Source organism: Manacus vitellinus, unplaced genomic scaffold (genome assembly GCF_001715985.3).
Source record: "Manacus vitellinus isolate BGI_N305 unplaced genomic scaffold, ASM171598v3 scaffold_3_pilon, whole genome shotgun sequence".
In the NCBI taxonomy this organism is placed as follows: domain Eukaryota; kingdom Metazoa; phylum Chordata; class Aves; order Passeriformes; family Pipridae; genus Manacus; species Manacus vitellinus.
In genome coordinates, this window is record NW_021940535.1 from 11,438,982 (window position 1) to 11,455,075 (window position 16,094).

General features: G+C 45.9%; 1 protein-coding gene across 1 annotated transcript; it reads left to right on the plus strand.

The window, feature by feature from the left end:
- Nucleotides 1-2,287: 2,287 nt before the first annotated feature.
- Nucleotides 2,288-5,062, plus strand: CCR9 (C-C motif chemokine receptor 9). The gene is made up of 4 exons (XM_029961755.1): nucleotides 2,288-2,371; nucleotides 3,320-3,380; nucleotides 3,854-4,752; nucleotides 4,784-5,062. Exons 1-4 carry the CDS (start codon nucleotides 2,288-2,290, stop codon nucleotides 5,060-5,062), a joined length of 1,323 nt encoding a protein of 440 aa, XP_029817615.1.
- The last annotated feature ends 11,032 nt before the right edge of the window (nucleotides 5,063-16,094 follow it).

Below are 16,094 nucleotides of genomic sequence, written 5' to 3' on the forward strand. Positions count from 1 at the left end.
ACACCAAAGAATGTGAAGATCCTTTGCATCAGAGGCTTTACCCATGGGCATACCTTTACCCTACTGAAGTTAATGTAGCTCTCCCAATGCTGAATCAGCTTGCATTACACCAAGGGCCAAACAAGCCTGAATTAGGAATAATTACCATGGATCCCCTGTCAGACAGCCATTTGCCAGCCCAGAGTAACTTGTGCCAGAGCCCAGAGACTATGCCTGTGCTTTCACACCTGTGCTTTCCTTAGCAGGTACCCTGGAGTTTATCTGAGACTACTCCCTCACTTCTGTTTTCCTACTGGAGTGCCCAGGCTGTGAGAGAGGCCAAGTGTCATATGGAGGTATCATCACATACAAACCTACACCTGTTTCAGGAAGAGTTTCAGGATGACAACTAAGTATTAAGCATATGCAGACACCTTAGTGGTGGAGCGTGGAGCAGCTGGGGCTCCTTCCCTTTGGAAGGAGATGCCACACTGTTGACACTGGAGCATAATGCCAAGTAACAGTGGAGCCCAACCCAAAACCTAGCCAGAATCATTGTTTTCTCCTTAACTGGAACTGAGCCTGAACTGCAATTTGGAAGTTTCCTTGAAGTGTGAGTCGAACGAGCATCAGTCATAGCTGAATGGTATCATTAAAGCAAAATACTGTGATGCTTGGACTTCCTGCAGAAACAGGAACTTAAATCAGAATAATTTGCATGTCAGCTTACCAGAAAGAAGACATAAGATGTGCAAATTCATATATTTATTAACCACTTCTCACTGCCTTCTTCTTCAAAATCTTTCCTGTCACTCTTCTGGATGGTTGTCACCAGCAGGAACTTTACATGGCTACCTGCAGTCCCGTCCTGGGTCTCTCCACTTTCTGCAGCAGGAATAGCCTGGCCTTTCCTCTTGAAAGTGGTGTACTTTTGTTTTGCTCCATTTTACTGTTGCTTGCAAAGCACCAGTTTTTGTGAGGCATGATGCAGTTCCTGCTACCCTGGCTCCTCCTTGCTTGCAGCCTTGGTGTGCAACAATGGGAAGCTGTGCCTGTGGGTCAGCCTGAAGTGGGCAGGACTAGACCCTCCTTCCTGTTGCAGCTTCCCCAGGGTACACTGGAGGCTGCCCAGAGAGACCCAGTTCTCGTTCCAGCATATTTTTTTCCTCCAGTGAAAGCATTTTGCAGCAGGACACAGCCTGGGAGCAGCCTCTGATTTGCCCTGTGCTAGAGGATGCACATGAGCAGAAAAACGATGGTATGCGATGTTGTCCTTTTGCTATTGAAAGAGTTTACCAGGAAAAAAGGGGAAAAAAAAAAAAAAAGAAGATTGCCATCTGTGTTTGAGCCACCTAAACCCTGCAAACCACAGAATAAACAGTCTGTGACAGGTCTAATCAGCCTGGGGTCCCAGGAGCACACACCCAGCTCAGCCTACAAAAAGCCCAAAGGTTGATTACAGGTTTAAAGAGCAAACATGCAGAGGTGTGGCTGCTGGGCACCAAGTCCAGGCTGCCCCCTTCCCCCCCCCCCCCCCCCCCCCCCCAGCGACTGTGCCAGTGAGTCACACCTATAGAATGTTAAAGGTTGGAAGGAACCTTGAAGATTGCCTAGTCCCACCTCCCCCTACCATGGGCAGGGACACTTCCTACTAGACCAGGTTTCATGACCTTTTTCAACCTGGCCTTGAACACTGCCAGGGTTGGGGCATCCACAACCTCCCTGGGCAACCTCTTCCAGTATCTCACCACCCTAACAGTAAAAAAATTCTTCTAGCCTAAATTTACCCTCTTTTAATTTGTACACATTACTCTTCTTGTTCTGTCACTACCATTCCTGATGAGGAGTCCACCTCTGGCTTCTCTGTAGGCCCCCTTCAGATACTGGAACATTGCTGTGAGGTCTCCACACAACCTTCTCTTCTCCAGGCCAAACAGCCCCAACTCTCTCAGCCTGTCTCATAAGGGAGTCCCCCGCCTTCTCCACTATTCATATCTGTCTTTCCCACGTTCAACCTCCGTGGAAAGGAAACAGAATTACAATCATCTTTTTTTTTGCCACTCAACTGGCCCAGTTACAATCGTCTTTGTCACTGCAATTTAGGGTAGGTCTGACAGCTAAAAGAAAATGACATTATAAAGCCCACTGGGGGTGCCCAGCTCTGCACTCTTTAGCAGATGCTGCAACAACATGTTAGAAATGGGTATGGGGAGAAATCAGTAGCTCGCTGACCGCCTGTGCCAGCCACAGTCACAGGTGCTTTTAGTCAACAGGCAACAAGCAACCAGAGGGAAGCCAGAGCATGAACATGGGCCATTTCTCCATGGAGAAGGTTCGGCTCTGTCCAGCTTCTGCTGTGGCGAGAGGTTTGGCTCTGCAAGGCGCCCTCTCGGTTGGTTACATGACCTGCTTTTGAAGGGTTCTGGAGGGAAGGTCTGTGCTGTTTGAGGGCTCCCAGTAGCCCCAGGCTTCATCCCCAGGCACTATCACAGACAGGCTAGTGCAGACCATGTTGAATAATATTTGGGTGCATGTGTTTTGCATCAAGCCTGTGAGACTCAGCTACCTTTTGTGATGGTGGATTGACCAGAAAAACAATCTGCAGCATAAAAAACCCAATATTTACTTGTTTACTGGGGCATAGGTTTCACAAGCCAACGGCAATGAGCGCTGTGCCTAAACTCAGAACCACAGAGTGGTCTGAGTTGGAAGGGACACACATGGATCATCGAGTCCAGCTCCTAAATGAAAGGCCGATACAGCAGTCAAATCCCAAACCCTGGCATTATTAGCACTATGTTCTAACCAACTGAGGTAATCTCAGGGTCACAGATGAGAAAGAGAAGTTGCAGGCAGAGGTTAATCATTTGCTGCAGAGGATGCAAATATTTAAGATTGAAAACTACCTTAAAGGCAGATGCTTTTCCTTATTGGTTGCTAGATATTTAAGAGACATATTTCATTTTTTCTCCTGAATCTTTTTGAAGATATGGTGCTTTCAGATTACTTCCTTATTACATGTGTATGCTGGGCAGTCTACAGCTTGTTAAAAACGAGATTGCAGTGACTGTAGTGCATCAAAGGACTTAATCAGCACAGTGCCATAGAGAAGTTGAAGACCTAAAGTAGGATAAGTGTAAATCTGTAAAATGGAAATAGCTAAATAATTCAAATCAGTCACATCAATTTCTGTGTGGTTTGTTCATCTTCCGGCCAGACTTGTTTCATAGAGTTGAGGTTTTTATTAAAGGGAGAAGAAGAAGAGGAAGAAAGAAGAAAGTCACAGTCCTACTTCAGAGCTGTTTCAAATCAGTTGTTTTCCCTGATCTTTCCTCTCCAGGCTACGGAGCCTCCTTCAATACTGAGCAACAATCTGGCTGAAGATGGCAGCTGCAAGCATAGTGAGTATACAGCTATGTTACTGTTCATCACTGTTTTCCTCTCCCCCCTCTTTTCCTCCATCAGTTTTCTGCCTCTTTCAAGCCAGTGGTGCCATTCCACTGTAGCAGTAAAACAAAGCCCTCTTCCCCACCTCTTTCCAAGTTGGGAATTTTGCGTTTTGTATTATTCGAAGCTGCCAATCCAACCATGTTTTGAATGAGCTGATGGAGAAAATGCTTTCACCACCTGCTGTTTTAATAACTGAAGTTGGCTGGAGGTGGTGAACTACTCTTTTGTAAAGAGTGTGTTACTCAGTGGGTCTTTTTTAGAAGTCTCTGCTGTGCTGAACACTTCAAGCAGTCTGAAACGCACTGTTTCCCTGGCAGCCTTTGCACTTTCCCATTTAAACTGAATATGTTAGGCATCTTCGAATGCATCTGGTGGAGAGGGGCAAATGCATGCTTTACTGAGCCTCTCAAAACGAATTTACCAGATGTCGTATTGCAGGTCACCCACCCTGACAAGACTAGCCTGGATTACTACAGGAATGACAGCGCAGTGCTGTTCCTGTGTGGAAACCCAGTGAACAACACAGACTTTACGTGCGACAAGAGGCAGGTCAGGCAGTTCTCTCAAGCCTTCCTGCCGGTGTTTTTCTGGCTTATCTTCACTGTGGGCACAGTAGGAAATGCTTTGGTTGTGCTTGTCTATTGCAAATACCACTTCAGGAGAAGTATGATGGATCGGTACCTGCTGCACCTGGCCATTGCAGACCTGCTGCTCCTTTTCACCCTCCCGTTCTGGGCCAAGGCTGCTTCTGATGGCTGGATCTTCAAGGACTTCATGTGTAAAGTCGTCAACAGTCTGTATAAGATCAACTTCTATGGCTGCAGCTTGCTTCTGACCTGCATCAGCTTTGACAGGTACATCACTATTGTCCAGGCAATGAAAGCTAAAACTTCTAAGCGAAGGTGGCTCCTGCGCAGCAACCTCATGTGCTTGGCCGTCTGGCTGACAGCGCTGGGCATGTGCATCCCAGAAATCATATACAGCCAAACCATGCAGGTGGGTGACATAATAGTTTGCAAAATCACGTACCCACCAAATGTCAGCAGGATCTTCAGAGTTACCGTGCTGGTCTTGAAAGTCACAATCGGATTCTTCTTCCCGCTCATTGTCATGGTTATTTGTTATGCTCTTATCATCAAGACCCTCCTACAAGCCAAAAGATCCCAAAAACAGAAGTCGGTGAAGATCATCACCATGATCATCACGGCTTTCGTCCTCTCTCAGTTCCCGTACAATATTGTTTTGCTGGTCAAAGCCATCGACACCTACACCGGGGCAGTGTACAATTGTCAGGCTGCCAATCGGCTGGACATCGGGCTGCAGGTCAGCCAATCGGCTGGACATCGGGCTGCAGGTCAGCCAGACCATCACCTTCCTCCACAGCTGCCTCAACCCCTTCCTCTATGTCTTTGCTGGTGAGCGCTTCAGGATAGCGCTGGGCAGGATGGTGCAAAGCAGTGGCTGCTGCCGAAGCAGGGTCCAAAAGCAGTTCTCCCCTGCCTGCGACAGCCAGGAGCACAGCTCAAACTGGTCCTTTACCATGCTGGGGAGGCAGCGGGTGAGGAACTCCCTGATCCTTAGCGCTCACTTGACCTCCTCTGTTATGTCCCCTCCTTGCAAAGTCCTCTTGTAAGTTAGTCCTCACTCTCTCCTCTCCAGAGGAACATGAGACTCTTTGGAAACCACCTGTGTACCCCAAAGACTGTCCCAGAGGAGCAGGAAGGGTTGGTGGCCCTGTCCTTGATGTGTGGGACCCAACTGAGGTTTACTTGCTGAAAAGATAGGAAACCTTTGGCAGAGAACAGCAAAGTGGAACCATACTTGCTGTAAGCAGAACTGACAGAGGACAAAAGCTATCTTTGTGACAGCTGTAAATAGCTGGCCCATCTGCAGCTCTGACCACAGCCTGAAATAACAAGTCTTACCAGTAACAGCAGCAACAGAGGCAGATAAAGCAGGATGAACCACTCCTCCTCCTCATAGGAAGCAGCAGGAGGGAGTTCAGCCTTCATTTGCTGTGATGCCAGGTCTCCTGTGCAGGTGGCCAGACTCCAGTGCCCTGCCAGACTCCTGCACCAGATCCCCTCCCCTGTAAAGAACAGCCTTTAGCTCCAACACTGGTTTGTTGAAGGGGGCAAATGCTGCTCTCTGTGCGGGGGCAAATGCAACTCTGTTTGCTGCTCATGTGGTTCTTATTGCAAAGAAAAGCCAGTTGTCTGTGTTCATAAACTGGTCATTGCAGAATCTGACCTGCCTTTCTCCTATAGTTTAGCTGTGTGGTGTCAGGTGAAATTTGGTACAATTAATGCTATAGCTCCTACTTTGGTACTGGAAACAAATCACACCTCACAGTAAAAATTCAAGGGGATCAGAGACACTGCACTGTCTGTCCCAGGGATATTTTCTGAATGGTGCAAAACTGTAGTAAACCAGAACACAAAAACCAAACCCGTGGTTCAGCTGACTGCCAGTTATGTGCTGGTATCTTTGCTAACAGTGACAAAATATATTTAGCCTGGTGCCACTAAGACAAAGCATTATTAAGTGTCAAACTTAACGACATTTGGAATGAGACTTCAGGTTGGCAGAGGCAGCAGTTCCCAAAATGCTGTGCTGTAATGCACCCCACAACTTCTATAGGACTTTTGGAGTGCCAGTGTTGGTGCTGTAACAGTGCCTGAGGCCACAGGACATCGTGTGTCCATTGTGCCTCGCTCATCCCCTCACAGGGACATGGCATTGCCTGTCCTGCCTGACTGCAAGCCTCCACTTCCCAGTCTTCAATTGCAAGTCATAGTGCTCAGGAGGTTTTGTTTTAAATAATCTCATTTAACCTAGTTTGCTTTCTGGTTAATTATTTCTTCCAGGTAAAAAGTGGTTTCATTGTGCATTTATCATTAAAGAGTGTTGATAAACACAAGGTTTCTGCATCGTTTGGCATTGCTTTTCTAGTGGATAGGGTACATCTAAGCAGATGGGGTTCTAGTTCTATATACATTTATTGGACTTTAAAATATTTTTTTAACTTTTCCTTAGGGAAAAAAAATGGTCAAAGATGTACATATTTTTTACTGTATGTGCAAGAAGAGTTTGGGGAGTTTTTGCAATCTGTATTCAGCAAACAGAAGCTGAAATTCTGCTAAACAAAGGCACTGTCACATATCCCAAAAGGATGAACTGGTTGTTTCTTGCCCACACGTCCTTCCCAGGTTTGGATCCATACACATGACCTGTTTCCACTGACAGGATTTACCCATCTCCAAAAGGCCAAAGGAAAGCTTTGCTAACAGGGTTTACTTCACATATCTAACCCTTGGGATGCAGCTGAGAACTCCGCAGGCACCAGCAGGTTTAAGCTCCTGAGACGAGGGGTGGGGTGGAGTTTTGGGAGGGAAGGCGGGTTTCTGAGGGCAGGGGAGGAGGGAGCACACTGGGGGCAGATGCTTTCCCATAGCAGCCCTTCCCATGGCTGAGGGTGCTCCTAGTCAGAGGGTCCTCCTGGCCCCAAAGAGCCGCCGAGTTATGCAAACAAACAAGTGTGCAAACTTTAGGGGCTGCCAACCTCTGGTCCTGTCTGGGGGCCTCAAGCTCCTCTTCCCTGCATTCCCGGGAACTTGAATTTTGTGGCCTTCTCAGAGAAGATAAAAGCTTCTTCACTCCCCAAAACGCCACGAGAAATATTCATGCTTGATCAGCAGGTGAAACTGCTGAGGGTGGTGAAGCGACAACAAAATTGGAGCAGTTTGGGGTGATGGGGTCATCCCTGGGTCATGAACATCCTGCTCTGAGTCAGGCTGCTCCCTGCTGCTTTGCCAGGGCCCAGCCCCTCTGGGATGGGTTTTCCCTCATTGGGCTTGTTCCACCACGGCTGCCTGCAGTCCAGCAGCTGCTGGTGGCTTCCGAGGCTGTTGGTGCCTCATGTATTTGCAGGGAAGCTGCCTACCTACAGGCCCTCTGGCTGTAGCCTCGTCACTGGTGGGGTCCCTTGTTGCTGGCCACCACAGAGCAGGGGCTCAGTCATGGAAATGTTTGCTGTCATTACCCCCTCTTCCATCTGCTGAGGGCCTCCATCTGCCAGCAGCATAACTCCTTGTGGTCAAGCCCTCCTGGGGCTCCTCTGTCCCTCTGCCCTGATGTTTTAGTTGAATTTATCCTACCAAAATTGCTCTCATGCCTCACTAGGCTGTCCCCAGCCTTCAGCTGATGCACTTTCCCAGGAGGGGAGTTTTCCGTGAAGGCAAAGGGTTTGTCTCCCCTGTCCCTTCACACCTCCCGTGGGACACTGCTCATGTCTTACCCACAGCTCTAGCAGGATGGTCACTAAGCACTTGTTGGAAGCCCCAGGAGAGGCCTAAGGTCTTCTATGGCTTCGTTCCCCTCTGCTCTCTTTGAGGCCATTGTTTCATAGATGTTCCCAGTTTTGGGTTGTAGTCTCCTCTGCTGTCACTTTTCTTTAAAGGAGCAGCTTGACTTTGTCTGCCCTAAGTGTTGTCACTCAGAGACCAAGGTGCAGGCAGTCACATAGCACAGCACCACGCTGCTTGTGGTACAGGGAGAGGAAGCTGGGAGAGCAGATAAGAAACTTTCACTCTCCTCAGGCAAACCTGCCTTCCTGATGCCTGCTCCTGCCTGAAACAGACATGCTTTATAGGAGTGCCTCTTCCAGAGAGCAGGGAAGTGATGGAAGAGTGTGAAAGTACGGCAATTAAAGCTGCAAGCATCACTCAAATCATGGTAAATAAAGTCAGCCATTGATCTGAGTTCAGTATGTGCAGACCCAAGTGTGCTCTGAATCAATTACCCTTTATTTAACTGAACAGATACTGTGGTTCCCAGTGCCTTCGAGTGCTGCCTGATTTTTCCAAGTCTCCTGGGCCATGTTTTTAAACCTTATACTTGGGCTTCAAAGCCTCCCCGTGACACTTGAAGGACTGATGCAGAGGGTACTGCTGTCTTGTGGCAGCTTGTTACAATCAGCTAAATTATTGCAGAAAGAATTTTTATATTCGAATGTTCCCTTGAGCAAAATTAAAACTCATACAAGTTAACTGTTGATGCCAAAACTGCTTTTATTAATTGCTAAGAGATGCGAAGAGAAAGAGGAAAAAAATAAGAAAAGGTTAGAAAATGCTAAGATTACTTTTTAGAAGCATAGGAAAAGATTACCACCGAGAACTACCTATTTGTCTGAGCTGACTTGTGGAGTGTGGGGGGGAGAGGGAGAGAAAGAAGCAGCTTTCGCCTTTTTTTTTCTCTCGGGCTCCGAAGCTTTTCGGTGTGATGTTATCTCTTTTAGCTCCAGGGGGTCTGGAATGCAGCCAGGATGTGGGCTTCTCCGCAGCTCACGCCGTCACTCACACCGGCCCTGTCTCAGGCTTGTGCAAAGGTCTCGGTCCTGCTGTACCTGTCAGAAATAGCGTTGGGGTGGAAAGAACTCACGTAGGGAGCACGGTGGGTCCCGGTCTGGTCCACTCCAAGACGGCAGGGGTCCAGCTTCAGACAGGCTGGACAGATAACATACATATAACACTCCACCCCCTGGCACATCGAGGTAGTTTTCTTCAGTGGTGGCAATGCGAATATAGCGAACAGAGGGGGAGAAAGAAACAAGCAAGCGGTTTATCATGCATTTAACCAGGCCAATGCCAGTAATCAGGAACAAAATTCCAATGACAATTGTTATTCCAATTTGTGCTATCCATTTTCCCCATCCCGTAAGTCCAAAAGACTCTAGGATGTTGGTAACTCATGTTCCATCTAACACTTCTGGTGGTTGCATTGCATAAAACAAATTTCTAGTGTTTTTTTATTTCTAGTGTTTTTTTATTTCTCTCATTGTTATTCGTGCCTCCTCAATGGAGGTTGAAGCATTATAAATTGTTACACAGCATTCAGTTTCTGATAAATTTAACATTCCACAAACACCTTGTTCTTTTAACAGTAACATATCTAATGCTATTCTGTTTTGCAATGTCATTTCAGTAGTTTGCTGGACTTGAGTGTTTAATTCTCAAATGCATGTTGTGTCCAATTACTTAAAACACTTAATTGTCAGGTAATATCTTCTAATACAAATTGGTGTCTTTTTAAGGTGACATAGGGGGTAAAGAAATTCTCAAGAAAAAGGGATGCTTTTTGCCCAGTGGTGTAATAATCCGGAAAATCAACTTCTTTAATCGCCCATTTTGGTCTTTGTGTTGCTTTTGGAGAGGGAATAACACTGCGTGGTGACGTTCTTTAGACACTTTAGTAAAAGTAAAGACACGTCTGGGGCAGAGAGAGGGAATTCCGGGTGCACACCTAAGTCCAGCATGCTGCTCTAATGACAAATGTGAATAAAACTTTCCATCAGAGCATCCCCAAGCCATTCCCAGAGGGGCTATATATTTTGCAGTTTTACAGTCAGTATTGTCTGCATGGTCAAGGATGATGATTTTTGGTTTAGTATTTATTGGAGTACCGTGGATTGGGTAGTGGGTGTAGGGAACTCCACAGTGATTAAGAAGATATTTGTAGGTCGAGTTACAGGATTCATCCTGATTTCTCCAGCCTTTTGAAGGGTATCTCCAACAAGTACACATATCTCTTATCAAAGTTCTAATTCTGAGTGAAAACCACGTTTCTGGAGGATTTCCTGGTCCTTCTTTGCATGTTATAACCTTTGAGCAGTTGAATAAAGGACTTTCTTCTACCTGAGGCACGGTAAATTTGGGTTCTGTAAATTTGGATCCAAAAAATGCTTGTACAGACCATGCCCACATTAAGTTTTTCCGGTTAATTGGAGTTATATTTGTTACATTAGGAAGTTGTACACACCAGGAAGGACTAAAAACTGTGCCATATTTACTTTCGTATACATCTGGTGAGTATAATGGGTCAAAGAGTGGATCCCATGTGTGAATAAGGCAGGGTTGTCTAGCATTATATTCCTCAAAGGTTATTATTCCAGGTTTAAATTCACCTTTACTTGATGCAATAGATGGGTGAGGGGATTCAATTTGAGATAAGATGGTTATATTTACCTTTGGACGTATTGTTTTACAATATTTGGTGCGTGACATCCAGTCTTGAGTTATATTAGGAGGTGGGGTGTAAGTTTGGTAGAGACCATGCACTATAGGGATACCTTTCCAGAGTAGTTGGGCTCCGTTGGTCTTGCTGGTCCACTTTTCGGGTAGGGTTAATGGGGCTGTCACACTAGCCATGTTAAAAACAAAAGATAAATTCAAAGGTATCATAAAAAATCGCAATCCTTGTTCAGCAGACTCAGGTAAAGATACACATACACCTTGATCGGTATGATTCCATATTTTTGCAAACCCTTCGACTAGTTCCCAGGCAAGGTTTCTTTGATTTTCATTTTTAACAGTCTGTTCTGCTGACAACATGTACAAGGTAAATAACCATACAAACATAACTAACACATTATAACTACAGTTACCAGCAAGCTGAACCATAGTCCAAATCTGAGATTATTCATTCACAGTTCTGAATACTTTTCTCCGTGGGGCAGTTACCTGTAAAAGAAAAGAAAAAGGTCTGTCTGGCCCCTTTTAGGGCCCAATATTAAAATGTAGGAAAAATTCACCGAGAGCTTATTTTGTGTTCTTTGCCATAAGCATCTTTTGCATACAGCTCCTCTCGGAGAACACGGGCTGTAGCCCTTTCATTCCTTATCTCTTCCTGGAAGACAGTTGCTGTAGTTGTTTGTTCCTCCAACTGCATCTGCAAAGACTTAATTGATTCTTGCAGTGAGTTAACCACTTTCATGTGAGCTTTTTGCTGCTGTTCTTTGTTGTTAATTGCAGTTATTACAGCTGCACCTAATATTGAACAAACGATAGGTTTTCCTTTACCTTTTCTCGCCCTTGCCTGCAGGGTAGAGATTCGATCAACAATTGCTTGAATATTACACCAATTATCCTGTGCCCATTCCATTCCCGGAGGAGATGGCCTGGCACCAAATTCATGTAGCAAATTATTAAGAGCTTGCACATTATATTCCATGTTACCACAAATTCGGAGTGAATACGTCTCTAGGGGGTTCCTCTTAAAAGTTACAGCAAATTTCCAAAGTTCTTCACCCCTCTCCCTGGAAAGGCCCCTCTTAAAAAAGTTACCTCACAAATTCGGAGCAGTCTTCTCTGGAGAGCCCCTCTTAAAAGTTACAGCAAATTTCCCAAAGTCTCGCTCCTTCCTCCAGAGAGTTACCTCTTAAAAAAGTTACGTTACAACCAAAACCGGGGTGAGCTTATCTGGGGGGCCCCTCTTAAAAGTTAATTTCCAAAATTTCACCCCTTTCTCCCCAGAAAGCACTAAATTACAATGTGCACATTAACTTCAAAACAAAACAAAGCAACATGAAAAAACATAAAAAACAACTTGTAAAGTCAAAGTCCTTAAGTCACACAGTCATAAAGTCAAAAAAAAAGAAAAAGAAAGGAAGGGAAAAGAAGGTAAGGGAGGTAGGAAGGGAGGTAGGTAAGGTAGGAAGGAAGGTACCTTATTCTGATTTTCCTATCACAGAATGATCGATCATAAAAATTAGCAATTATCAAGTTTTGGAATAAACAGTTTTGCTTAAGGGAAACCCTGCTCGCTGCGCCAAAAGAAATGTTACAATCTGCTAAAATATTGCAGAAAGAATTTTTATATTCGAACGTTCCCTTGAGCAAAATTAAAACTCATACAAGTTATCTGTTGAGACCAAAACTGTTTTTTATTAATTGCTAAGAGGTGCAAAGAGAAAGAGGAAAAAATAAGAAAAGGTTAGAAAATGCTAAGATTAATTTTAGAAGCAAAGTAAAAAAGATCACCACCGAGAACGACCTTGTTGCGGTAGGCCCTTGTGTAGCAAGGAAATGAATGGCACTCCTGGTGGGCGGTGAGGCAAAGAGACCTTATTTCAAACTCGCGCGACCTTTTGTATATCATGTGACTTTCTTAACCAATCAGTTTAATAACTCCGGGGCATGCGCCGTGCGCTCTGTACCTCGGCGCATCCTCTGTGCCTTCAGACGCCTCCCACACATCCCCTCTTCTAATTGTATAAACTGGTCATTGCAGAATCTGACCTGCCTTTCTCCTATAGTTTAGCTGTGTGGTGTCAGGTGAAATTTGGTACAATTAATGCTATAGCTCCTACTTTGGTACTGGAAACAAATCACACCTCACAGTAAAAATTCAAGGGGATCAGAGACACTGCACTGTCTGTCCCAGGGATATTTTCTGAATGGTGCAAAACTGTAGTAAACCAGAACACAAAAACCAAACCCGTGGTTCAGCTGACTGCCAGTTATGTGCTGGTATCTTTGCTAACAGTGACAAAATATATTTAGCCTGGTGCCACTAAGACAAAGCATTATTAAGTGTCAAACTTAACGACATTTGGAATGAGACTTCAGGTTGGCAGAGGCAGCAGTTCCCAAAATGCTGTGCTGTAATGCACCCCACAACTTCTATAGGACTTTTGGAGTGCCGGTGTTGGTGCTGTAACAGTGCCTGAAGCCACAGGAAATCGTGTGTCCATTGTGCCTCGCTCATCCCCTCACAGGGACATGGCATTGCCTGTCCTGCCTGACTGCAAGCCTCCACTTCCCAGTCTTCAATTGCAAGTCATAGTGCTCTGGAGGTTTTGTTTTAAATAATCTCATTTAACCTAGTTTGCTTTCTGGTTAATTATTTCTTCCAGGTAAAAAGTGGTTTCATTGTGCATTTATCATTAAAGAGTGTTGATAAACACAAGGTTTCTGCATCGTTTGGCATTGCTTTTCTAGTGGATAGGGTACATCTAAGCAGATGGGGTTCTAGTTCTATATACATTTATTGGACTTTAAAATACTTTTTTAACTTTTCCTTAGGGAAAAAAAATGGTCAAAGATGTACATATTTTTTACCGTATGTGCAAGAAGAGTTTGGGGGTTTTTGCAATCTGTATTCAGCAAACAGAAGCTGAAATTCTGCTAAACAAAGGCACTGTCACATATCCCAAAAGGATGAACTGGTTGTTTCTTGCCCACACGTCCTTCCCAGGTTTGGATCCATACACATGACCTGTTTCCACTGACAGGATTTACCCATCTCCAAAAGGCCAAAGGAAAGCTTTGCTAACAGGGTTTACTTCACATATCTAACCCTTGGGATGCAGCTGAGAACTCCGCAGGCACCAGCAGGTTTAAGCTCCTGAGACGAGGGGTGGGGTGGAGTTTTGGGAGGGAAGGTGGGTTTCTGAGGGCAGGGGAGGAGGGAGCACACTGGGGGCAGATGCTTTCCCATAGCAGCCCTTCCCATGGCTGAGGGTGCTCCTAGTCAGAGGGTCCTCCTGGCCCCAAAGAGCCGCCGAGTTATGCAAACAAACAAGTGTGCAAACTTTAGGGGCTGCCAACCTCTGGTCCTGTCTGGGGGCCTCAAGCTCCTCTTCCCTGCATTCCCGGGAACTTGAATTTTGTGGCCTTCTCAGAGAAGATAAAAGCTTCTTCACTCCCCAAAACGCCACGAGAAATATTCATGCTTGATCAGCAGGTGAAACTGCTGAGGGTGGTGAAGCGACAACAAAATTGGAGCAGTTTGGGGTGATGGGGTCATCCCTGGGTCATGAACATCCTGCTCTGAGTCAGGCTGCTCCCTGCTGCTTTGCCAGGGCCCAGCCCCTCTGGGATGGGTTTTCCCTCACTGGGCTTGTTCCACCACGGCTGCCTGCAGTCCAGCAGCTGCTGGTGGCTTCCGAGGCTGTTGGTGCCTCATGTATTTGCAGGGAAGCTGCCTACCTACAGGCCCTCTGGCTGTAGCCTCGTCACTGGTGGGGTCCCTTGTTGCTGGCCACCACAGAGCAGTGGCTCAGTCATGGAAATGTTTTCTGTCATTACCCCCTCTTCCATCTGCTGAGGGCCTCCATCTGCCAGCAGCATAACTCCTTGTGGTCAAACCCTCCTGGGGCTCCTCTGTCCTTCTGCCCCGATGTTTTAGTTGAATTTATCCTACCAAAATTGCTCTCATGCCTCACTAGGCTGTCCCCAGCCTTCAGCTGATGCACTTTCCCAGGAGGGGAGTTTTCCGTGAAGGCAAAGGGTTTGTCTCCCCTGTCCCTTCACACCTCCCGTGGGACACTGCTCATGTCTTACCCACAGCTCTAGCAGGATGGTCACTAAGCACTTGTTGGAAGCCCCAGGAGAGGCCTAAGGTCTTCCATGGCTTCGTTCCCCTCTGCTCTCTTTGAGGCCATTTTTTCATAGATGTTCCCAGTTTTGGGTTGTAGTCTCCTCTGCTGTCGCTCTTCTTTAAAGGAGCAGCTTGACTTTGTCTGCCCTAAGTGCTGTCACTCAGAGACCAAGGTGCAGGCAGTCACGTAGCACAGCACCACGCTGCTTGTGGTACAGGGAGAGGAAGCTGAGAGAGCAGATAAGAAACTTTCACTCTCCTCAGGCAAACCTGCCTTCCTGATGCCTGCTCCTGCCTGAAACAGACATGCTTTATAGGAGTGCCTCTTCCAGAGAGCAGGGAAGTGATGGAAGAGTGTGAAAGTACGGCAATTAAAGCTGCAAGCATCACTCAAGTGATGATAAATAAAGTCAGCCATTGATCTGAGTTCAGTATGTGCAGACCCAAGTATGCTCTGAATCAATTATCCTTTATTTAACTGAACAGATACTGTGGTTCCCAGTGCCTTCGAGTGCTGCCTGATTTTTCCAAGTCTCCTGGGCCATGTTTTTAAACCTTATACTTGGGCTTCAAAGCATCCCCGTGACACTTGAAGGACTGATGCAGAGGGTACTGCTGTCTTGTGGCAGCTTCACACGTTCCTCACAGCAAAACAGAAATATAAGGCAGAAGTGTGGTTGGGAGAGCCTTGTCGCTAGCACCAAGGAAGGGTGGTGGTAATCAGCATGGGTAAAAATGGATTATTGGAAATGTACACAAAGGTTTTCAATAGCTACAGCCTTCCCTGCAGAGCTGATGTGCAGCAGGGTAAGGTCACTTACACATGTATTGTGTATTTGTAAATCTCAGTCTTGGCAGATCCCTTGTACTCCAGATTAGGCTTTGCTGGAGACCCTGTCCTAGAGAGAAGCTTCTGAGTGTGGAACTGGGACTATATCACTTCAGCAGTGATAAAGTGACAAGGTGCACTACCAGGCAGCAGCATGAATTTCACTCTCTGATGTTTCTGCAGAGCAAGATAACTCTAGACTTAGGCAAAATCAGGAATATTCATAAGACAGATGCAGTATCTAAATTCTTCACATAGGCATTGAAAATAAAAATTGAAAATAGGCTTTGTGTCATCCTCTGGAGATGCCCCTGGAGATGCTCTGAGACTTCTGTTTGTAATTGTAGCTTTGAAATGAGGGATCGCACAATATGAGGATAACCTTGAATTTCATATTTTAATTTAATAAACGAATAATAAAAACAAAACTTGAGGAAGATGGGAAGAAGAAGGAAGATTCCACAAACATAGATCAGTCTGAAACACAGACTCATGTCACATATATTCCTGCTGGAGTGTGGGGACAGGCTGCATCGCAGCCTCCACCCCAGGAGCAAACTCCTGTGAGGAAAGAGAAATAGCTGACAAAAGAAGCAATGACTGGTGGTGATGTGGCCTGCTGTCCCCCTGACCCATCTGGATGGCCCCAGCAGCTCATGTGTTTACCATGTGTCCTGGG

What these genes read in the sequence shown, in the direction of transcription:
- CCR9 (XM_029961755.1), top strand. Translation starts at nt 2,288, where the DNA reads ATGGGCCATTTCTCCATGGAGAAGGTTCGGCTCTGTCCAGCTTCTGCT. An exon ending in CTCTGCAAGGCGCCCTCTCG is followed by an intron (nt 2,372 to 3,319) that starts GTTGGTTACATG and finishes TTTCCTCTCCAG; the next exon opens with GCTACGGAGCCTCCTTCAAT. An exon ending in AGATGGCAGCTGCAAGCATA is followed by an intron (nt 3,381 to 3,853) that starts GTGAGTATACAG and finishes CGAATTTACCAG; the next exon opens with ATGTCGTATTGCAGGTCACC.